This window comes from Parasteatoda tepidariorum, chromosome 4 (assembly GCF_982258835.1).
Source record: "Parasteatoda tepidariorum strain Cologne lab strain chromosome 4, Ptep-v5.0, whole genome shotgun sequence".
Lineage (NCBI taxonomy): Eukaryota > Metazoa > Arthropoda > Arachnida > Araneae > Theridiidae > Parasteatoda > Parasteatoda tepidariorum.
The window spans coordinates 27,484,571-27,509,716 of NC_141758.1; the positions used below are offsets into that span (position 1 = coordinate 27,484,571).

Below are 25,146 nucleotides of genomic sequence, written 5' to 3' on the forward strand. Positions count from 1 at the left end.
AGTTTAAATTAACAAAGATCATATATATGCAGTGAAACCTCCTGTTATGGTCACTCCAGCAAAACGGACGCCTCTCAATACGGATAATATATTTTCAATTCCCCGGGAATCTTCTATGAATCATTATATACATTCTCCCCAATGCGGACACTCCCGTAACCGGCCTCGGACAGTCATTTGTGCCCTTAAATGTAATTTTCCATCTCTTCAAACCGGACACAACGTTTTTCTAAATTTGAAAAAAAAAATTCTGCTTTAAATTGCATGAAAAAAAAATCCAACTTCTCCTCACTATTTTTAAAGCATGTAAATTTTTTGTTTCTCCATAACTAAAAATATTGTTAAGCCATTTCACTACTAAAGAATGAATCTTTCTCCCATCACCTTGCCTTATCTTTGCAAAGAAAGGAGAGACAACGATACTACTGCGCTAATGAAATAATTCGGACATCAGCATCTTTTGATTTTTTTATCTGTACAACACAGCTTATGAGACCCCTCATGTCAAAATAACACATTGAATGCTCTCAATGCTTCTTCCCCACTGAAAATTTCTTTATTTTTCTTATCAATTTGAAGACTGTATTTCACACAGCTGGGGTAAAAAAAAGAGAACAGAAGTATAATCTTTAAGGTTTTGTATAAACGAAGTATTTATTCAGACACTTCATAGATGATCAATTTTAAATAATCAACTCCAGAGGTCCTCATGACTTACAGGCATGAATTGCTTTTTTTTCCTATGAATCATGGGAGAGTTACTTCCAAGGAGGTATTAACCACGTTTCCTATCAAGTGATAGGTAGGTTTTAGGGGATGTAAGCCCATTAATTGAAATAGACTGAGTACTAAAAACTCCTATTCGGTATCATATGTCTAACTTGAATATCTATGCTAATAGGAAAATTATATTCAATTATTTATATCTACATCTAGAATTATGTATTTATATCAAACTTTTTTACATATTCTTTTATATCGGAAAATTATTTTTTTAATTTAAATAACTATCCTCGTAGATAGTGATTGAAGAAGATTATTTATTTATTTCCTTTATTTTTGAAAATATTCTAAAAACAATTTACGGTGTTAAACTTCGTTATTACGGTACCCTCCCCGTATACGGACAATTTATTCTGTCCCAAGAATGTATATATATTCGAGGAAAGTTAGTAAAGATAAAATAAAGAAAATAAAATGCTTAAAAATTCATTCTGTAAAGTAAAAAGCATTGAAACATAACTATTCCATTTTTAACTTTTCGATTATGGTTATGGCGTCGTATAAACATTATATGATGCTCACTACGTGCTCTTGCGCTCCGAAGTCTATCAATTAAAACGTTTTAGCGTTTTATAATATAGTTAGCCATATGATGATCACTACGTGCTCTTGCGCGCCGAATCCTATCAATTAAAAATGAAAACTGTTGCCAACGCGAGAAAAGAAATATCATCGGTTTTATTGATACATACGTATTAGCGTTTTATATAATATACATTCGAAGGCTTATATTATTCACAACTTTTTAGTAGTTATGTAACACAGTATTCTAGTGGCATATGGGCATCAATACAGACGAAGAAGTGGAGTGCCAGCTCTGCGGGCAGGTACTTCGTACTACATCTGAGCCTAAGTAGTTATGTCATGCCATACCGCTTTAAAAACATGAAAAAACAGTCAAATATTTGTAAAATTTAATTTGTAGTTATTTATCGTTTATTTAATTATTATGACTTGTCCGGAGCAGTTGGCATATCTGTCAACATTCCGTTGCGAGTTATTGTCTACAGTTAAATCAAAGATCATTTCTATTTCAAGAAATGATATATCAAGGGGTTAAACACATATATAAAACATGTGAACTATTCTGTGAAATTTTTGACTCCTGACAAAATTAAACAAATTAGGATAATTTTAATATTTATATATGTGCTACTTTAAATATTGTGGAAATATAGGGGTTGTTGGATACAATTTCCTTTTTTATAATTTTGCATTCACTTTGGTAAAAATTGCTAAATAATTTGAGTTAAGCACCACTGAAGAAAATAAGTAATTTGTGAAAAATGTATACTGTTTATTAATTATTTTAACCATAAAAAAGTTTCGGTTTCTTTAACAGGATGTTAAAATAATATAATTTGTAATCACAAAATTCGAAAAAAATTTAATTCGAGAAATTTAGTTTTGCGCCTACTGTTTATTAAAAACAATCTTAAAAAAATTCTGTGATTAACATAATCATAATCTGATATGTTCGAAGATTGTATTTCAAAAGTTCCCGTTTATTAATATGGTTCTAAAAAGAACGAAATTCCGAAAGATTATTTATTAAACATAATTCTGAAATTGCAGTTTATTTGATTTTTTTTAATCTTCTAAAAATATACTAATAAATTTAAATTAGATATTCATACGAACCATTTTATAAAACTCCGAAAAATCCTAAATAGATCCAAACTTGTTGCAGTTTAAATTTGTGAAGTAAAACAGCATTAACGCTGAATTATAGAGGAAGTATTAAGATGTACTTAAACACAAAGAGAATGAAAATAACAAAGGAAGCATAAAAAAATCGTAAAGGAAGCATAAAAAAATCGTAAATTATAAGCTTAGTTCCAATAGAATTTTGATTAATTAATTAAGTGTAGGTCTAAATTTCATTTATCAATGATATTTTGATTTAATCTTCATAAAAATAAACAAATAAATAAAAATCATAAATCCATACCTTAATATCCATTTTAAATATATTTCCAAAAATACGAAAAAGGTCCGAGCTCAGTGCTGTTTAGATTTATGAATCGAAACGTCATTGACGCAGAATTTAGGATGTGAAGATATATTTCAAATCAAAGAGAATAAAAATAATATAGGAAACATTAAATATTGATCTCATTAAAAACGGTATTTTAATAGAAATTTATTCTATTAATTAAGTAATTCTATTAATTTTAAAATTTAATTTTTCTTTGATTTTTATTTTAATTTTCATAAAAATATATTAATAAATACAAATCATGTATCCATACCATAAGATATATTTTTATTCCACTCCCAAAAATTCAAATAGGATCGAGCTTGATGCTTTATAGATTTGTGAAGCAAAAAACCATTAACACAAAATTTAGGTTGCGCAGAAGTAATTAAAAACAAGGAGAGTGAAAATGACAAAGGAGACATGTGAAGATATATTTAAAATCAAAGATAATAAAGATAACATAGCAAGCATTAAATATTGATCTCACTAAAAACGGAATTTTTATGGAAAATTTATTCTATTAATTAAGCATAATTTAAAAATTTAATTTTTCCTTGATTTTTATTTTAATTTTCCTAAAAATATACTAATAAATACAAATCATATATCCATACCATAAGATACATTTTTATTATACTACCAAAAATTCAAATAGGATCGAGCTTGATGCTTTATAGATTTGTGAAGCAAAAAGCCATTAACACAAAATTAAAGTTGTACAGATGCACTTAGAAACAAAGATAGTGAAAATAACTAAGGAAACATTAAAAATTGATTCAATTAAGGCTAGAAAGACTGAAACTTAGTATATATAACTATATAGCCCAAAAGCAATCAAAATGACTGCATTGTGAAAGAATAACTAATGGGGAAAGAAATTTGTTTAATTAATTTTCAATATTTTTATATTATTTACAGCTATATAACAAGTTATTAGTAAATATTAACCACAAAAAATTTACTTCACTTGGAAAGAAAATATTAATTTATCCATTATTATTTGTACATTTTTTGCAAATGAAAAAGCAGTTAAAAAGCAGTCAAAATGACTTCTTTTTGGCAACCTAGTGTTAAAAGCAGAATTCCAATAGAATTTTATTCTATAAGTTAAGTTTAATTTTATTAATCAATGATAATGTGTCTTCAGAAAAATTATAAATCATATATCGTAAATTCTTAAAATCATATCATATATCCTTAATCATATATCCTTATCATACATCCTTAAAATCATATATCCTTAATATAAATCATATATCCTTAAAATCCATTTTAAATATATTTCCAAAAATCCAAAGAAGTCCGACCTTGATGCTCTTTAGATTTGTAAACCAAGATAACAAAGGCAACATTAAAAGTTTATTCAATTAAAAGCGGAATTACCATAGAATTTTATTCTATTAGTTAAGTTTAATTTTATTAATCAATAATAATGTGTCTTCAGAAAAATTATAAATCATATATATCTTAAAATCCATTTTAAATATATTTCCAAAAATCCAAAGAAGTCCGAGCCTGATGCTCTTTAGATTTGTAAACCAAAATAACAGAGGAAACATTAAAAATTGATGCAATTAAAATCGGAATTACCATAGAATTAATTCTATTAGTTAAGTTTAATTTTATTAATCAATGATAATTTGTCTTCAGAAAAATTATAAATCATATATACCTTAAAATCCATTTTAAATATATTTCCAAAAATCCAAATAAGTACGAGCTTGATGCTCTTTAGATTTGTAAGCCAAAATAACAAAGGAAACATTAAAAATTGATTCAATTAAAAGCGGAATTACCATAGAATTTTATTCTATTAGTTAAGTTTAATTTTATTAATCAATGATAATGTGTCTTCAGAAAAATTATAAATCATATATATCTTAAAATCCATTTTAAATATATTTCCAAAAATCCAAATAAGTACGTGCTTGATGCTCTTTAGATTTGTAAGCCAAAATAACAAAGGAAACATTAAAAATTAATTCAATTAAAAGCGGAATTACCATAGAATTTTATTCTATTAGTTAAGTTTAATTTTATTAATCAATGATAATGTGTCTACAGAAAAATTATAAGTCATATATATCTTAAAATCCTTTTTAAATATATTTCCAAATATCCAAATAAGTACGAGCTTGATGCTCTTTAGATTTGTAAGCCAAAATAACAAAGGAAACATTAAAAATTAATTCAATTAAAAGCGGAATTACCATAGAATTTATTCTATTAGTTAAGTTTAATTTTATTAATCAATGATTATGTGTCTTCAGAAAAATTATAAATCATATATACCTTAAAATCCATTTTAAATATATTTCCAAAAATCCAAATAAGTACAATCTTGATGCTCTTTTGATTTGTACGCGAAAATAACAAAGGAAACATTAAAAATTGATGCAATTAAAATCGGAATTACCATAGAATTTATTCTATTAGTTAAGTTTAATTTTATTAATCAATGATAATTTGTCTTCAGAAAAATTATAAATCATATATACCCTAAAATCCATTTTAAATATATTTCCAAAAATCCAAATAAGTACAATCTTGATGCTCTTTAGATTTGTAAGCCAAAATAACAAAGGAAACATTAAAAATTGATTAAATTAAAAGCGGAATTACCATAGAATTTTATTCTATTAGTTAAGTTTAATTTTATTAATCAATGATAATGTGTCTTCAGAAAAATTATAAATCATATATACCTTAAAATCCATTTTAAATATATTTCCAAAAATCCAAATAGGCCCGAGCTTGATGCTCTTCAGATTTGTGAAGGGAAACACCATTAACGCGGAACTAAACCTTGCTCTAAAGGTTGTATGCACACATCAACAGCTAAGGTACAACTAAACTTTACCGTTTCCTTTGCAATTCATTTGTAGAACGATCGTCCAGTAACGAAAATAAAGGGCATTTTTTTTTTCTTTTCAGTTAATAAGCAAACGCAGGAGACCGTGTCGAATGAATGGTTTCTTTCTCTTGTTTATTTTTCAAGAACAACTTTTCGAACGTGATTCCATCTTATTGTTGTCATTATGGATCATGATTCCATCATTTCAGATTTAGTTTTGAGTTTAAAATTTAATATTCGTGTTTCACTTCTAATAGGATTGGTTTATTCGAATATTATTCATTCGGATTATGAATAATTTGACTAAACTTTATTCAATAATTATTAAAACTGTTTAACCCATTTTAGGCCTAGCATAGAAATTTTATAAAATGTCGAATTATTTTCCTAAATATGCCTAAATTACATTAAGAACAATATTTTATGTAAGAAATAAAATGGTGCGTGTGTGTACCATTGGTTAAATCAATAGACAAATCATTTTGTTGAACACTAGTTTTTTTTTTATAAAATTTACTTTAGTTTGTTTTATTTACAGACCTTGTAACTTTTTTAGATCATAAAAATGTTTAAAATTATCTTAAATGGTATAATTATGCATTTTCAAAGAGTCGAATTTTGTCAATAACCATTTCAAATTAAAGAACTAGCGTTGCTTAATAATTTCTCAACAGAAAGTGCTTACTGCAATTGAATCACTGATATTTTACAGATTTCTTCAAAACCTTTGATAATAGGAGATAAATAATTTTAGTGAAAAATATACGTCGCCGTGTAAATAAAAATATATTTACTAATTAAAATATCAAGATCACCAAATTGTTTCATAATCATAATTTCTAGTTATCAAACACATTTTTTTGCATCAAAATTAAAAAAAGAAAAGTTTATTTCACCTAAATATACTTAGATTTTGCCAAATAATTAAAGTTAAATTCCTAACTAGTGAAAATATTTTAAATTTATTAAAAGTTTAGCTAACATAAAAAATTATATTATTATGATGTTTGATTTTATAAACCAAATTTACTTTTTTTTAAAACTATAACAGTATTTTAATTTCGAGATATTTAATAAACATTTTAAAAGTTATTTTCAATTATTTTTCTTAAATATTTTATTGTTTAGATTGAACTATTCTGCCATTTCAAGTACTTTCTATATATTTTTTATTAAAATGGATATAGTAAAATTCAAAGTAACAATCATATCAAAATTTAGACGCTTAAGACTAATAATCGTGATTTTTAATTAATTATATTGTAAAGTAACAAAATTGTAATGTATTATTACGTTAACATTTTAAGAGAAACAAATTGAATTATCGTTTTACAATCAAACGATAAATAAGTAACATATAGTTATCGATAAATTATATTTACTTTTATGGCATGTTTCGTATAAAACTGTATAATAAACATGTGTTGTAAAAATATTTACTGACTTATAACTTGATAAAAGCCATTACAAGAGAAAAAATAAAAATGCAAACATGTTTTGTAATTTTCCTTATAAAATTTAAAATGCGTCAAAATAACGCGTCCCGTAAACCTAGTGTTAATGAGACATTAGGGTTTTTCATATTTATTTTATTGATGAATAAAAATAAGCCCGAGAGCCTTCAAAGGTCGATTAGTTGGATAATACTTCTCTTCATTCATTATATTCACCAGCATAATTTTCAGCTAGTGAACACTTACAAAAACCTACTAATTGCTTCTACAACCTGCCATTTTTTGAGTAAATTTAAATTATTTATACAATGCATTTTAGTTAATAAATTGGTATTACGTAAAAATTAAACTTTGATATTTTTTATATTAATGCTTGACATTTTTCTATATATATAATCGAGGAAATTTATTAAAATTAAAATAAAGAAAAGGAAATGGTGCGAGTTTCTTAAAAATTCATTCTGTAAAGTAAAATGGTATTGAAACGTAACTATTACGTTTTAAACCTTTCGATAATGGTTTTGGGGTCGTTTAAACATTACTTAAGTATATTTTGTAGAATTGGATCTTCCCTCTCCCTCTTATTCGTTGCAAATCTAAGCAAAATGATAATTCTTAAACTTATGCTGACGTAAAAGTTTTTGTTCAGAAATTTAAATATCTTTGTAGTTTTTAAGAGTTTTTTTTTCAGATAAAAGGAGTTTAGTATCTTGCAAAAGCATTACTCACATTAATTTATCCTTCTTTGTTGTCGAAAATAAGCATATTTTAAAAAATTTCCTAGATTTCATAAATTTCAAATGTTTACATAGTATTTCATTGCTTTTTAAGTTTTTAGTTCAAGTTTGTAGACACTTACTGTTTAGTAATTCTTTCCTGTTAACATCGTAATATTTATTAACAGCATCCTATATTTGAAAAGCTATAATTAAAAGTTAATGAATTTGTTAAGTCAATGAGTAATTAATGAGATTGTTAATTGATGGGTTAATGAGTTTGTTTTATGGGCATTCTTCGCACTAAATTTACTTTAAAATGGGCTTGAAATATGCACGTTGTCCTATAATGACCTAGCTTAATATATTATTTAATAATATAATATATATTATTAACATATATTTATATATATTAATTAAATATATATACTACTCAAAATAATTAAAGGATATTGTAAGTCTTGTATAAAATAACGGTATAAGCAATTTTCGTGTGCTTAAAATGGAAGAAGAGAGTCACAAATGCAAATTTTTCTTATTTTTAAACTTCGCAGTTAGCAAATATCATACCTGCCAACTTTTCCGGAAGATTTTATTTTCATATTTAAAGTGGTAGTAAATATATACTATTTTTTCTTTCATAAATTTAATTTTTAAATGATTTTGATCACCACTATTCTTAGAAAAATGAAATTCATATATTAATGTGCGTTACTGTCATAGTTGTCCCCCAAGCTGCCGAACCATAAAAAGATTTTCTACACTGAAATGATCAAGAATTACCCGGTCAGCATCGAGCGTTATCACGGCGGCCGTCGGCCGCTCCAGTGCTTTCGCTGTCAAGCCTACGGACACACCCAAAATGCCTGCACGACCTCCCAAGATGTACGAAGTGTGCCGCGGGACACTACTCGTACCAGTGCACTAAGCCAAAAGACACACCAGCAACCTGCTGCAACTTCTCAGGGTGCGAGGCCCGCCCCTGGAGAAAAAGCTTCACAAGAAAAAAGACCCCAGCCACAACCGCCCACCGACTTGTTTCCTTAACCCTTTCGCGCCGACTGTCACAAATACGTGACAGCATAAAACCGCAACAGTCAGGGTAAAAAGATAAAACTGGTAATCAAAGTAATTCTTTAGCAGTTTATTTGTGGGCGGAGTTATAAATGTTTGATTATTTAATTCACCATTACTTTGTTCAAAATAAAACTATTTAAATATACTTTGAATTAATATTGATTATATATATGATTAAACTAACAATAATTGAAGTAAAAGCAAAATAAGTCTGTCAAATTAGAAACGCCTACATTTAAGTTACCGTTTTTTTATTTAATTACAACTTGATTCTGATTTTGTACGAATGCTTTTCTGAATTACCCGTCCCCAAGGGGTTAATCAAGGAACTACAAGACCTGATGAAAGACGAGGAAGCGATGAGCCTCCTACGGACAATTCTACCCAACTCCCAATAATCTACATCTCGATGAAGAAGCAGATAGCCCATCCTAGGGCTAGGTACTTCGAAAAACTTGAATACTTAGTTAGTCATAGTTGTCAACTCAAGTTTGCTTAAAATTCAAGTTTTAATTCCATTTTAATATGACTGGGAAAAATTTTAATGGAAAAGATTAAAAGTTGGCAGGTATGAAATATTGAGTTCGACGTCAAAGACGATGCTGTAGCTGCAGCGAATTTGATTTGACTTAATGTAATACAAAGCGGAAAAGAATGATCGACATTCAGTAAGCGCGTTTTTTTCCATGAGCTCGATGAAGTTTGGAGAGTTGTTTACCGCTTGGAAGGGGACCTAAGCAACGCCTCCTATAACTTAAAGCCTCCATACGGTTTTTTGTAGGTAGTCTGATCAGAACATTACGAAGGTAAACCAATCTGTGAAAGAGCCATTAAATATCAAATCTATTAAAAATTAGAAAGTGGTAGCAAATATATGTCTAAAAATTTGTTTAATTTACGAATATAATTGGTTTGTTTTATTTACTTGTCAGCCACGACAGATTCAATTCCCAAATATATATGATAAATTTCTCTCAAGTACTTTTAAAATAGAATTTGGGTTCATGCGCACTAGTGGTTCGCTTTTCAAATAATCTGCGCAGACTACTTATGAGAAACCGTGTGGAGGCTTTTTGATGTAGGAGGTGATGGCCAAACACGAGCCTAGAGCCCCTGAATTAGACAGGCTGACTTATCATTTATTGTTCTAGTCCTAGTGTTGTTCTAGTCCTAGTTTATTGGGCACCTGGACCGCGAAGCGGCCCCTATCCCATTAAACTGTGATTTTGGAGTTGTTCAGAATTGTATCAGCATGAGTAAACGTTATTTTCAGAAAGGTTGATGAAATTATTTGTTTTGATAGTTATGATATGAGGCGTCGGAGGTGAAATGTGCAGCTATTGGTCTGTAGTTTTTATCTTTGATATAATTTTCAAATTTGAAGATTTCATTAAAATTTGCTGTTTTACATTCTATGGCTTTATCGAAAAAATCTGCGTTTAGCTTGTATATATGCTGTGATAGAGTTGGTATTTTGAGGTCTGCATGTATATTGGTATTCCGGATGAACCATCTTGCACAGGTTATTTTTCTAAGGATCTTGTTTTGGCATTGGTTTAATTTCTTCTGTAGATGTTGAGGTATCGTTGTCCAGGCAGGTGAGGCATAGGTAAGTATTGGGCGGATCATTGCTGTATATAGTAGCTTCTTTAGTTTAAGTGACATATTCTGATTATATATTAATGGTTGTATGGCTATTATTGCTGCATTTGCTTTATCTATTGTGCTTTTGATGTGATCATTCCAGGTGAGTTTGCTATTGATTATAAGGCCAAGATAATTTGCTTTTTTAACTATTGGTATTGGTATGTTGAACATTTTTGGTTGAAGTTGTGGAAGTATTTTAATTCTTCTTTTTTGTATAATTAATATTTGCGATTTTCCAGCATTTACTGCAGTTTTCCATTTTAAGCACCAGTCTTCTATTTCGTCTATATGGTCTTGTAGTTTTTGAAGAGCATGATTTGGGTTTCTGGATTTAATAATAATACCGGTATCGTCTGCGTAATAGGCTGTTATGCTGTTATAATCGGCTTTGTTTATAGGAAAATCATAAGTGTATAATACGTATAATATTGGTCCCAGAATGCTGCCCTGTGGTACTCCGGCTGTGATGTTTCTCTTTGTGGATTTTTTGTTTTTGATAGTGATTTGAAATGTTCTATTAGAAAGATAGCAGGATAGAAGTTTGATTATGCCGGGTGGAAAATTCAGCTGTATGAGTTTATATATTGTACCAGTGTGCCATACTTTATCAAATGCTTTGGATATGTCGATCATCAGGAAGGCTATTGTTTCTTTATTTATGATTGCTCTGCCAGTATAGTCTATTATTCGGAGTAACTGTTTGGTGGTATCTAGTTTTTGTCGGAATCCATACTGTTCGTCGGGGAGGGCTATAAGAAGTGGTTTTATTCTATTGTAGATGATTTTTTCGTATATTTTTCCAAGTATGTTAAGTAGACTGATTGGGCGATAACTCTCAGGGCAGCTTGGGTTCTTATTTTTCTTGAGAAATAGAATGACTGATGCGTTTTTCCAGATTTGTGGGTAGTAATTATGAGTAAGGCAGACATTAAAAATATGCGTGATTTTGCAGATGTAGTTGTTTGGTAATAGTTTTATCATCTTATTCTTTATCCCGTCCTCACCTGGAGCTTTATTGTTTTTCAGTTTTTGTATGATGCAGCTAACTTCTTGATTATTGGTTGAATTTATTGTTTCTGGGATGAGGTGTTCAGTTTGAAAATTATTAACTTCTTCTGTGATGATATTGTGATGATTTTGGTCAGAGTTGATATTTGGTGAAAATTGATTTTGAAGTGAATCTGCGAATATTTCGATTTTTTCTGATATTGAGTAAGCTGTGCCTGATGGTCCATTTATTGGTCTGTCTATTTGAGGAGTTGTTTTCAGTTTCTTGGCCATTTTCCATATAGAGTTGTCGGTAGTGCAGAGGGAGGCGATTTTTGCCTGCCACAGTTGTTTTTTATATTTCTACTGTGTTTTTTAATCTGGTTATTGAGTTGTTTTATTGCGTCCAGGTGTGCTGGATCGTAAGTTCTTTGGTACCATTTCCTGTGCGAGTTCCTTAATCTTATTATATTCTTTATTTCAGGTGGTAATCTGTAATGATGGGCAATATACTTGGTTTCTGTGGAAGCGTTTTTAAAAGCATCTGTTATTTCATTCTGGATTTGCTGTATATAGTTTTCTATTGCAGTTTCGTTTTCCAAGGATGGTAGGTCTGGTCCATTGATTGTAAGAGTATTTTGAAAATGGTTCCAGTCAGTTTTATAATTTGGTTTCTCAGATTGTTCTATGGTTTCCCCAACGAGCAGTTGAACTGGCAGATGATCTGATGACAAATGGTTATGAGCGCAGGCGATCATAGGAACATGCATGTTTGTTATTGCGAAGTCTAGTATGTCCGGACTATGGTTAATCCGATTTGGAATGTAAGTTGGAGTTGTTGGTGCTACTACTGTTAATTGATATTTGCTTATAAGATCTTTCAATTTTGAACCACTGTGATTGAAGTTGTTGCAGCCCCATATTGGATGTTTGGAATTAAAGTCACCTGCAACTATTGTATCTAGGGTGGCTGGAAATAGGAGGTTCATATCATTATCTGTTAATTTATTTTTTGGAGAATTATAAATTCCTGTGATTTTGATGTTCTTGTTTCTGTAGCTTAATAAAATAGAAATTTGCTCATATCCATTATCATCTTTTGAGTTATATTCTGTTGTTAATAAGTTGGTTTTTGCTAGAAGTGCTACGCCGCCCCCTCTGTACCTTCTATCACATCTGTAGATTGTATAGTTGGCTATTTTAAGATTTTGGGTTGCATTTAGATGAGTTTCTGTTATTATGAATATATCAGGATTGTGTTCTATTATAAAGTTTTTTAGTTCATGCTGTTTTTCGATTATACCATTAGCGTTCCAAAAATAAATATTGATGGTTGGTTTCAGTGTTGATCTTAGTATTCTGAATCTATTGCTTCTTGTTCTTCTGAGTAAACTGCTTTTTGGATTTTCTTGAACATGTTAAAGCTTTCGTTGCTTTGTATAAAGTTCACAAAGAGCTTGAGCTCTGATAGTAGTGATTTTGCTTCCTTGATGATGGTTATGTCTGTTTGTAGATTATTGCTGGTATTTGGTTGATATGCTGATTTTACGATATTTGCATAGCTGTTTGTGCTGCCAGGAGTAATTCTGTTGTTTTGATTGTTGAAGCTGTTGATCTTGAGAGTCGGATATTTTGGGCACTGTTTGTAGTTGGCTGGATGTGGTCCACCACAGTTGGCACATGTAGCTGGAGTATCTTTGGTTTTCTGACAGAGATGAGTTAGGTGCTCCTGACCGCACTTCAAACATTTAGGTGTATGTCTGCAGCTGACCTGGACGTGGTTATATTGTTGACATCTATGACACTGTGTGAGTCCTCGGCGCCCTTTGTAACTCGTTACTGAGACAACAAGATCCATGAATCGGGTTAGGTAGAAGATATCTTTATTTTGTTCCGTTTTGTCTAATGTGATAATATGTAGAGGTAATTTTGTCCTGCCTTGCTCAGTAAATTTTGTCATCTGCGTAACTTTTTTCGGAGTGAATCCATATAATATGAGGTTTTGTTTCACTTGTTCTTCTGTAATTTCTACCGGAATACTTTTAATGACAACTCTGATTGGCTTTTCTTCATTTAATTGGAAAGTATGGTATTTTATCTGTAAGTCATCTAGTATATCTATGGCACGACGTCTCATATCAATTTCGAAAAAATGTAATTTTAAATATTCTCCTGTGTGTTTACCTTCAAAACTGGTTATTTGCTGGTCTTGAAGCTTCTTCTTTAGGTTTAGCCATTGTACGCTGTTATCTTTTATTATTATCGGTGGAATCCTGGGTTTGCTTGCTCTCTGGTATTGAAAATCTGTTGTTTCTTCCATTGCTTCTTCAATGACGTCATTAGGCTGGTTCAGTTGGTTTCTTCTAGGTTCGGATGTAGCGGGCGGTTCCCCATGCTGGCATTCCTTAGAGGTGGTGGCTCCATCTTGAGCTGCTGTGGTGTTGGCTTGTTGTTTTTGAATTGGAATAAAATTTTTTGCATTGGGAAATTTTTTGTTGGTGGGTTCATCTTCCTCCGAACTGGATGATCTGATTCTTTTTGTAACTGCTTGTTGTTTTCCTTCGTCACTGATTGTTTTTTGTTGGTTGTTATTCGTATTGGCTTTTGTTGATGATTTCCTTCGATTTTTGTTTTTCTTTACTGGAGTGGCTACGGATATCGTGGGATTGCTTGGGATTATTATTTCTGACTCTGCATTCAGTTTGTTGATTTTTTGTAGATGTCTATTTTCTTTTTTTAATTCATCATTTTCAGCTTGGATCTTATCCATACTTTCTTGCAGTGTGGTCATCTTAGTTTCAAAAACTGTTTTGATGTCATTTATTTTCTGAGATAGAGTTTTGTTGAGTTCGGTTTGTTGTTGAAGTTGTTGCTTTAGTATATCCATAGTGTCCATTACCCAGCTGGGAACAGCACTTTCACTGATTTGAATTGTATTAGACATTATAGTGTTATTGTATGCACAGAAATAATTATAAAGTTTATAAAATAAATTTATCTGCACTTACTTGTAAATAAAATTGTGGTTCAGCATAAACTTTATGCTGACAAGAAAACAAAATTGTCTTAGTGCAACTCGCACTATGAAGCTCTATTTGGTGCCGTGACCAGGATAAATAAAAGTTTCAGAATGCACAAATGTTTGCAAATAATGACAAATAATCAGCTTTTGTAGTCATAAATCACACTATTAATTTATTTCAAGTTTTCGTGAGACGCCCACTATAATTGTTGACGTAAGCACTATTGAAACTGAAATTTGCAATCCAAATCGTAAACACAAATTGTTGAAGTTAGCGTGATACGCCCCAATGGCGGTAGTAAACAAAGAAGTCTGTTTTCAAATAGGCATCACATTTTGTGGCACAAAACTTTGTCACTGCAATATCTGGACACAACAATAGTTGTTGTAGATCAAATATAACTTTATCAATTCACTAAGAAAGAAATACCTGTAGAATAATTTTACTCCATCAATCCTTATCTTATTCGGATACTGAACATCCACTATCGCTCGAGCATCGAAACTTAGGGTGGATCATCAAATTTTCGGGTGCATGTCACATTCCGAAAATCGACATCTCTTACCGGATCTAACTTTTTCAGATTTTCATCATTTATTGTTGGAGCAAAGAGCTAACATAAGCACAGCGAATAAATATTTTCAAGTGGTAGTTTATTAATTGTAATTCTTGGTTTAATAAGTTCGATTTAGTAGATTTTAATCCACCACTATTTCTAAACAATGCCTAGGCTTATATAATTCACCACTTTATAGCATACCCTCCAACTAATGAGGATTTTGAAAATAATTCTTTCTAGTGGGAGCGAAACAAAGTACATATCTGCCAACTTTTAGTCCCTTCCATTATCATTTTTCCCAGTGGTATTAAAATGGAATTAAAACTTCAATTTTATGCAAGCAAATACGTTGCATTTGAAAAAACTTAAGTTGACAACCATGATCGTAACGCATATTAATATATGTGCTTCATTTTTGTAAGAATAGTGATGATCAGAATCATTTAAAAATTAAGTTTAGAAAAGAAAAAATTGTATATATTTACTACCACTCTAAGTATGAAAATAAAATCTTCCGGAAAATCCGGAAGAGTTGGCAGGTATGAAAGTAGAAATTTTTAAAGCAAATGAATTTCTCATAAAACTTTTATCAGAACTTAAGAATCTAGCCATATGGCCTGCACTTTTATAAGTAATAGTGGACAAGTTACGCTAAAATTAATTTTTTTTAAATATTAAGACATTAATTTTGCTACCGTCTGAAAAGAAGATTTCTGAAACTACGGAAATTCCGTAGCAGTTGGAGGGTATGTATAACATGCTTCACATTTTAAAAAGCAAGCAAATATTGTCAACTATTTGCAAAATTTACTTTGTAGTTATTTACCGTTTTTTAAATTATTTTGGCGTGTCCGCAGCAGTTGGCATCTCTGTAATAACATAACTAATGCTAAAATAACGTTAACTTGCGAACTTGTTTGCTCCTATATTGCTTGATAGGTCAGCTCTGATAGTATAGGAGCCTTACACGAGCCGAAAGTGCACAAGTCTTCGGAGTTTAACAAAGTGTGATTTCCAGGATCTGGAACCGTTTTTTAAAGAATGGGAATGCAGACCGAAGATCAGGACAAGGGCGCGTAGACGTGCAACAACGCCCACTGAAGACCGTTATTTAACGAAGACATCGAAATATGAATGCCACTCTATTCCAACAACACATTCGCTCTGATACTGGCAGCATAGTCACTATACGTTCTCGTGGTCTTCCTCTCCATGAGACACAAATGCGGGTTATTTCATCAAACAGACCTCCACGAATTTCTCCCAATACTTAATCCTGGAGTTCCCATGTCTTTTGGATTGGGTTCAAAATTGCAAGGCTGCGGAGTTGAACATTAGTAGTCGTGATCCTGAAAATTGCGTCAGCTGTTCAACGACAGTTATAAAATAAAATAAAATTAAGTTCTGTCTCTAAATGAACCTAATTTTTTCTTATAACATATTCAAATTCTTTACACTATATCTAAGAGGAGAGTCGCAATTAGTGAAATATGAACGCTATAATTAGTGAGGACAACGGGCCAAAATTTGGACTCTTCCATATAGTTTTACTTTTGTTTATTTTAATATTTCTAACAAAACCATCACAAATGAAAAATTCTTTTCACTACCAGATACTCAGTTTTAGTGAAACGAGTGGATTATATCAAATATGCTAATTAGTTAGTGAACATGATATTTTAAGTTACGAAATCAGTCACGAAAACGCACCTTCTCTGAATAAATCCCCCCCCCGACGGATTTGGAATTTTGACCCCCAAAATATAGGGGTAGACGTAATCTGAGAAATATAGTCCAAATAATTTGGTCAAAAGAGCGGTTTGAAGTTTGAACTCCTTAATGTTAAATTTACTTTTTGCGTATTTCGTCATATCTCGAGATATTTTTAAGATAATTGAAAAATTTTTTCTCTCAATCAAAAATATCACTTATTCCAAGATAATTCCATGAAAAAAAAATATCTTTAAGCAATTATTTATTATATTTTCATAGTTTATTTAATACCAGTCTGAAAATTTGTACATCATTTAAATGATTGTTATTTTATGTACCAAAATAAAACATTTGAACAAAATTGGTTCTGTAGTCGGTTGTAAAATCGAATTTTAATCAAATTTTGCATTTTGCCTTATAAAATTACATTTTTTAAAATTATGTAATAATTTGTATACCCTACAATTAAAAATTGTTTTGACTATTTTTAAATAAAATAATGAAATATAATAATAAAAAATAATAATAATTATTAAAAATTATTATTTTTTTCATGGTAGATTTATAATTACTTTTTAAACGTTCTGTATATACTCTTTAACGGACGAGTGCAATAATCAAAATTCTTTCTGTAATGACAGAAATAAAAAGCATTTTCAATTGAAAGGTATAGAAGGTTTTTAATGTCTCGATCAATGGTTCCCAATTGGTGTTCCACGGAACCTAAGCGTCCCGTAGAAGAGTTAAAGAGGTTCCCAGAGTTTATTAATACTTAAAAGAATGATTGAAAAATTATTCAAAGTAATTTTAAATCAAGAATATAATATAATATAATTTTTTTTCTTCTTGTTAAATGTTTCAATTTTTAATACGGAAATTGCTAATATGTAGATTACTTATACACTCGATAACAAAAAAATCGACGCGCCAAAAAGGAGTCGTCCGATTGAAACGAAAATTGGTGGATAGGAAAACAATGTACAGAATAGTAAATGATTAAAATTTCAGTACAATAGAATAATTTATTGCAGAGTTACAGTAACAAGTTCAATAAGGTGTTGATCTGCCTCTAGCCTGCTGCCACACGGCGTGGCATAGACCGATAAAGCTCCCGGATGGTCTCTTGTGGTATTTCCTGCCAAATTCGATCCAATTGTCGAACGAGGTCATCAACATTCCGTGTCAGATGCAATCGCCTTCCCATCATATCCCAGACATGCTCGATAGGAGAGAGATCTGGTAGGCCTAGCAGGAGTTTGACAAGCTTGCAGGCAGTCCATAGCAACACGTGCCGTATGTGGCCTGACATTGTCCTGCTGAAAAACCAGCCCAGGGCACTGCAAAAGGAACGGTAGCAAAACAGGTCTTAGGATGTCGTCGACGTACCGCTGTGCAGTAAGTGTACCTCGAATGACGACCAAAGGGGTCCGGTTGTCAAAGGAAATGGCACCCCAGACCATAATGCCTTGTTGAGGGCTGGCGTGGCGCGCAATAGTGAAGGCAGAATCTCCCCTCTGCCCTGTGCGCCTCCAAACACGTCTGCGATGATCGTCAGGACACAGTTGGAAGCGGATTCGTCGCTAAAGACTATATGTCCCCAGTCGGCATCATTCCAGCCTGATCGAGCCATGCACCACTGTAATCTGACTCGGCAGTGTGCAGGCGTGAGTGGCAGGTGGCGTAACGGTCGCCGCGAGCGTAGATTTCGCTCTCTCAACCGTCTGTGAATGGTGATGGTGGACACTGGTGTTTGAGTTGAACGTCAGATGGTTGATAGAGATGAAGAAGGCGCTGTGACAGCTGCTCGGACAATCACTCTGTCCTCACGCTCTGTTGTAGCCCTAGGTCGACCGCTACCATCCTGACGCTGAACTCTGCCATTTTCCACCCATCCTTGCCAGCATCTTCGAATCGCCGCATCGCTTCGACTCAAATGATGAGCGATTCTCCGATTTGTCCAACTGGCCTCTTTCAATCCAATGATACGACCTCTGTCAAACTCTGAGAGTTGCTAGTAATGAGCGCGAATCCTGCAGCGAGGCATTTTTTAAGTTGTTGAAAGGTAATCTGAATCGCAATCAAACCGAAAGTTTTAACAACCGTTAAAATACTGCTCCTTATTACATCTCCTGGATGCGCAGTTCCGATGCGCCAGAGATCAAACTATTCGTTCATTGGACAGCAGATTTTAATCATTTACATATCTGTTCAAAACATTCATGGATACGAAATTTCAAAGCAATCGGATGATTGCTTCTTGGTGCGTCGATTTTTTTTTGTTATAGAGTGTATTTTTAATACAATATTTTATATTGCCGGGATTAGTGGAAACACTAATGTCTTGCACCATGATAATTTGCAACTCACTTAAGATAAGAATTATGAAAAGAAAGAAAAAGCATAAACACTTATAATAACTACCAGTTTATCAAAAATACACTTGTGTAATACTACATAAGGCAAATGCTATAACTACTTATTCTGCCCAGATGACCATCGATGGTTCGATGTGCGGGCTTCAAACCCGTAGCTGACGAGAGTCAGAGTGGTTCAATTCCACCTTCTGGGCGTTCTTTTACTGTAATAACAATTACATAAAATTCATAGAGTTCGTTATAAACGGTTTTTTTTCTATTTTCTTAGTCAGCGGTTCCCGATTTGTTTCGACAGCGAAACCCCGACTGCGATCGACATCCTTTTGGCTTAACCCCGACTCGAGTTTATGGAGTATATTTGCTAAACAAGAGACAGTTTCATAAGTCCTGCTTTATAGTTTAACATAAATCACAGATTTGGAAATTAGTTGTTTATCGTAATAAAGTATGTTGTTATACCTTTCTTTTAACAGCATTGAGAACGCAGTCAACTATTTCTGTCACAGATTAGGTTATCAGATTTTTAAACCTTGATTTGAGGACAAATCAGAGGAGCTTCCTCAAAAAATTTTAAGATTTGAAGCCACCATGCAATTATGGAAAATATTAGATTATATGTGCAGTACAGATTTTTTTTTATTGATAACTTCCATCAAAGGCAGAACCATCTTCATCAAACTTGATTTCATTACTATGCAGTTTTGAAATATTCCACATAATATTCTAATGAAATTAAATTTGTTTATATTTTGCTGAAATTATTTTAAGACCAGTATTATGTTTTTATTTGTTTGTTTAAGCATTGTGCTTTTCTATTTTCCTTTTGTATTCGGTGTAAGACGAAACTATCTAGTTCAAGAAAAACATGAACATTTCCAATTTTTTTTTCAATATTTCCCTGTATCTAAAAGAAGATTCTACTTTTTCCGAAGACATTTGATTACTCGTGTTAAAATTTGGGAATATTTTCTGTCATTAAAGAGTTTGAAGGTTTTTCAGGACAATCAATGAAACTCGAGAATTTCCTCAAGATTTGAGGACGTTTGATAGCCAGATTCTTACATAATTTAATAAAACTTTTTGCAATTGTTTGTGATTTACCTGCTTGACCAATCCTACAACTTAACAGAAATGCGTCTTCATTCTAGGTTCTTGGTTATCTGCGTCTTGCATATCTAAAACAAGTCCTGAATCTCAGAACTCCAGCGTATCCTCCACGGAACACTAGGGTTACGCGGAACACCATTTACTACCCGTTGATCTACATCATATTAAATTGTCGAAATTGAAGCATCCGGTACTTTGATTCAGTTTGATGGGCAAAGACAAGTTAACCTAAAATTCCTCTAGTTATAGTTTAAAATCTGACTAAATTTCGGAACAAATTTTACGTACATTATTTAATATTAAGAGAGTGTTTAAAAAATTATTTAAATAGATTTACAATAAAAGAATATAATCTTTTTTCAACTTCTTCCTTCTTTATTTTTGATACATTTTGTAATTTTTATTCCAGTAATTGACAATATCTACCTTTTTTTATTTTTCACAAAATTTTATACTGTCTTCAATTAGTAGGAAGAAAGCTGTCCTGTGCTACAAAAATTTTCTACTTTCTTATAATAAGAATTATGGACCGGGGGAAAAATTAATCATAACTACCAGTTTTTCAAAAATGCATACATGTTGTACTACATAAAGTGAATGTTCTAACTACTTAATCTGCCCAGATGACCATCGATGGTTCGATGTGCGGGCTTCAAACCCGTAGCTGACGAGAGTCAGAGTGGTTCAATTCCACCTTCTGGGCGTTTATAATAACAGTAACGTAAAGCAAAAGTTCGAAAAATACGGTATGTACGTTTTTTTTTTATTTTCTAGGTCAGCGGTTCTGAATTTGTTTCGGCAACGAAACCCTAACTGCGATCGAGCTCTTTTTCTCGCAACCCCGACTCGAGTTTATTGAGTATATTTGCCAAAAACGAGACAGCCATCATCGTGCAATATAGTTTAATATAAGTCACGGATCTAGAAATTAATTGTTTAACTATCTAGGACCACCTTTTTTCTTAGCATCTTTAAGTATGCAAACCAACTATTTTTGTCTTAGATAATTGAAGAAATCTTTGTGCAATCGGGTGTGATTTAATAGCTTGGCGAGTCCAGTTAATTAACAAGAATAATGTTTCTGGTGTGGTGCATTTTCATTTTGCGTTTTCGCATACTGTGCTTTGAGTATCACAAACCAGTCCTGAGAGCTGCGATGGCTCAAGGGATAGAGCGTTCGCCTTCCAATGAGACGAACCGGGTTCGAATCCCAGCCGATACGAAATCCGCATCCGCCTTGCACCAACCACAGTACTGACGTGAAATATCCTCAATGGTAGATGGATCATGGGTTAGAGTCCCCTTGTCGTCAGGCTAACCGTGGGTGGTTCTCACGGTCTTCCTCTCCATGTAACGCAAATGCGGGTTAGCTCTATCAAAAAGTCTTCCACGAAGGCAAATTTCTCCCAATACTTGATCCAGGAATTCCATTGTCTTCTAGAATGGTTTAAAAATTAGAAGGCTACGGAGTTGAACATTAGTAGGAGTCGTAAACCCATAAAATTGTGTCGGCTGTTCAACGACGGTTATAAACTAGTCCTGAGTCTCGGAACTATAAGGATCCGTAGAATGCCATTTAGGAGCCGCTGCTATAGTTCATATTAAGCTATAGTTGTAGCATCCTGTACTTAGATTCCATTTGATTAGAAAGACAAGTCATCCCACAATTCCTATGATTTAATTTGCAACCCGACAAAATGTGGGAATAAACTTAACGTTAATTTCTTGATATTTAAGAGATTGATTGAAAAATCATATAAAGTAATTTAAAATCAAGGAATATGATATGCTTCAACTTTTTGCCTTGTTGCTACATGTTTTAATTTTTAATATAATATTTTTTAACAACTAGGCAATTTTGTATTTCAAAAATAGTGTTTCATATTTCAGAGATTAGTGAGAAGAAAGCTGACATGATGTATCAAAATTTGCAACTCACTTATAATAAGAATTTTAGATAGGAGAAGAAGAAATAAAAAGAAACACTATTTATAACTATAGGATAAAAGCAATATATACATGTTATACTATATAAAGTAAAAGTAATATTGACGCATACTGCCGAGGTGACCATTGATGTTTCGTTGTGAGGGTTTCAAACTCATAGTTGGCGAGAGTCCGATTGATTCGATCTTATCTTCTGGGCGTTGAATTTTTCGTAATAATAGTAAGATAAAAAAGTTTAAATTATGTGGGGAAAACGGTTTGTACCATTTTCAAAAACAGTGGTTTTTTTAATAACCGCCGTTGAACAGCCGACCCAATTTTTTTTGGGTTTACGACTACTAATGTTCAAAACCGCAGCCTTGTATTTTTGAACCCAATCCAGAAGACGAGGGAACGCCTGGATCAAGTATTGGGAGAAATTTGCCTTAGTAGTGGACTTTTTGATGGAACTAACCCGCATTTGCGTTACATGGAGAGGAAGACCACTAGAACCTGCCATGGTTAGCCTGACAGCAAGGGAACTCTAACCCATGATCCGTCTACCACTGAGGATATTTTGTGTCAGCACTGTGGTTGGCGCAAGGCAGATGCAGAATTCGTATCGACCAGCCATCGCCGGGATCGAACCCCAGTTCACCTCACTGAAAGGCAACGCTCTATTTTCTGATTTATCATGACTCAAGAACAGCAGTTTTAATCCTGATGAGGAGCCCTAACTCCCCTAGAAGTTTGTCGCAACATTCATGCGACCCTCTGCCATATGTAACACTCTTAAAGTTGTATATTTTGATAAAAAAAAATAGACTAAAAATGTCATTAAAGAAAACTGTAGCCTTAGGAGCAAAACTAATTTCAGATTTGTAAGCCACGCACTCGAATTACGTACAATCAAGTATTTGTAGAAATGCAACAAAAAATTTGTTCCTCAAAGTAATCTATGTGCCCTGTAAAATGCATTGCATATTTTAAAATGCAAATTTATGCATGCAATAAAGTATTTGTGATCTCTTTAAAACAACAGGGTTTAATAGAAAGAAATTTTTACTTTAACCTCAACAAGTTTTAAAGCAAATACTTTGCCCTTTTTTACACATGTGGTTAATATCTATTCCATATAATCGAACAAGTTTGTTTTTAAAGAGATAAAAAGTGCCCCACGAATTTAATATTTTGCATAATTAAGAATTTAAGAGTTGGATGACTCAGTAAAATTAAAATATAGACTTCTATATATATATATATATATATATATATATATATATATATATATATATTTTATGTTTATACCACTTTAAAACATAAATATTTTATATTATGAATTTTAAATTTCCGTTTAGGAATTATTGAGGAAACCCCTCAAAAAAAAAAAGTCAATTTCAGAAATACTCACTAAAATATGGTTCAAGTGAGTGCTACACGAAAAGATAAAATTTTTTACTCTATGCTATCAGATTAAGAATTTAAGACTTTCATGGCTCTGTTAAATAAAAATGTAATTTTCTATACTAGTAATACATATATTTTATGTTTTTTACCACTTTAAAACATAAATATTTTATATAATGTATTTTAAATTTCATATGAAATATTGAGTTCTCTGCCGCTTATTAGGTTAATTTCAAAAATGCTCACTGAAATATGGTTCAAGTGAGTGCAATACGAAAAGATAACTATTATTACTCTCTGCTATCAAAGGCTTCTGAAAGCTCCAAGTACTCTTCTCTCCAAAAATTACCTAGGGGAATAAATTCTTAGCTGCATTTACAAAATTACTCGATCCTGCTTCAAATCTGAAGTAAGTTTTGTTTCTAAATCTACAGCCTTTTATTAACACTTTGAATGCCATGGGGGTGACCGGCGAAGCCAAGGTTATTAGAAACACGTAATTCGAGTAAATTTTTATTTTTTTAAAAATATTATTATCGTTACTAAAATGGTTTGAAGAAATTAATGCAACATAGAACACGCAAAAATAGTTTTATTTATATACACAGAGATGTCAACTTGCTCCGCACAGCGAATAAATATTTTCAAGTGGTAGCTAATTAATTGTGATTCTTGGTTTAATGAATTTAATTTAGTAGATTTTTATCCACCTCTATTTCTAAACAGTTCGTAGGCTTATATAATTCACCACTTTTTCAGTTACGTCATGCTTCATTGCATACCATAATGTTGCAAAATCAAAATGTTATCACACAATGTTTTTAATTCATGATGTATGGGATAGGGGCCGCTGCGCGGCCCAGGTACCCAATTTTTTGTTAATAAATGAAATGAAATGAGTTACGTCATGCAAAGCCTTTTAAAAGACTAGCAAAATCTGTCAAACATTTGCAGGTCTAGTTTGTAGTTATTTACCGTTTGTCCAGACGGGCAAGCCATGTAAAATTAGCGTGGGATTCAACGTGTTAAGTGATATTTTTACTCTATTTTCTGATTAAATGCACAAGTTTTAAAACGTTATAAATATGTACCAGCAAATCGCGTAAATGTAGCGACAAAGTTCTGAAGCAGTTAGGGCTTTTGATCGGGTTAAAAATTGCATTGGAAACATGGCCCTGGAATGTCATCGAAAGCGGCTAGGGGCCCTCCCCCTGTTATGTCTGTTGAGAAGCACACGAAAAAACAGTTCATATTAGGGAAACGCTCCTAGCTGCATATCAAAACATTTCCGAGTACGGTATCCAATTCAATTTCAATCCTGATGATGTACTCCTACTCTAGGTTTTGTAGCAACATTTATGAGACCAATATTATACATAACGTTTTAAATTTGTACATTTCAAGACTTATTAAAAGCATTTGGTATTTGTTTACGTTTGAAACTATTCTTTTCATTTTATTTCGAGTGTGCCAGGTCCGTCAAGTATCAGTTTTCTTAAGTGACACGTTCTATATTCTTACACAAAGATTTTTTCAT

At 32.0% G+C, this 25,146-nt stretch overlaps 1 protein-coding gene and 2 non-coding genes across 4 annotated transcripts in view; 2 read left to right on the plus strand and 1 right to left on the minus strand.

The window, feature by feature from the left end:
* LOC107443232 (uncharacterized) overlaps positions 1 to 5,661 on the minus strand; it is a 39,561-nt gene extending 33,900 nt beyond the window's left edge. Inside the window, exon 1 of one of the 2 annotated variants that reach the window (XM_016057027.5) lies at positions 5,470 to 5,661. In XM_016057027.5, the coding sequence (XP_015912513.2) occupies positions 5,470 to 5,553 (84 nt within the window). In that variant the 5' untranslated portion in view covers positions 5,554 to 5,661. Of the gene's footprint in view, positions 1 to 4,436; positions 4,522 to 5,469 lie in introns of those variants that run through there. The other variant, XM_071182081.2, reaches the window with a different exon arrangement.
* Positions 5,662 to 19,277: 13,616 nt separating this feature from the next.
* On the plus strand, positions 19,278 to 19,364 carry TRNASTOP-UCA (transfer RNA opal suppressor (anticodon UCA)). The gene has a single exon. It is a non-coding gene; the product is annotated as a tRNA-Sec (tRNA).
* Positions 19,365 to 20,893: 1,529 nt separating this feature from the next.
* On the plus strand, positions 20,894 to 20,980 carry TRNASTOP-UCA (transfer RNA opal suppressor (anticodon UCA)). The gene has a single exon. It is a non-coding gene; the product is annotated as a tRNA-Sec (tRNA).
* The last annotated feature ends 4,166 nt before the right edge of the window (positions 20,981 to 25,146 follow it).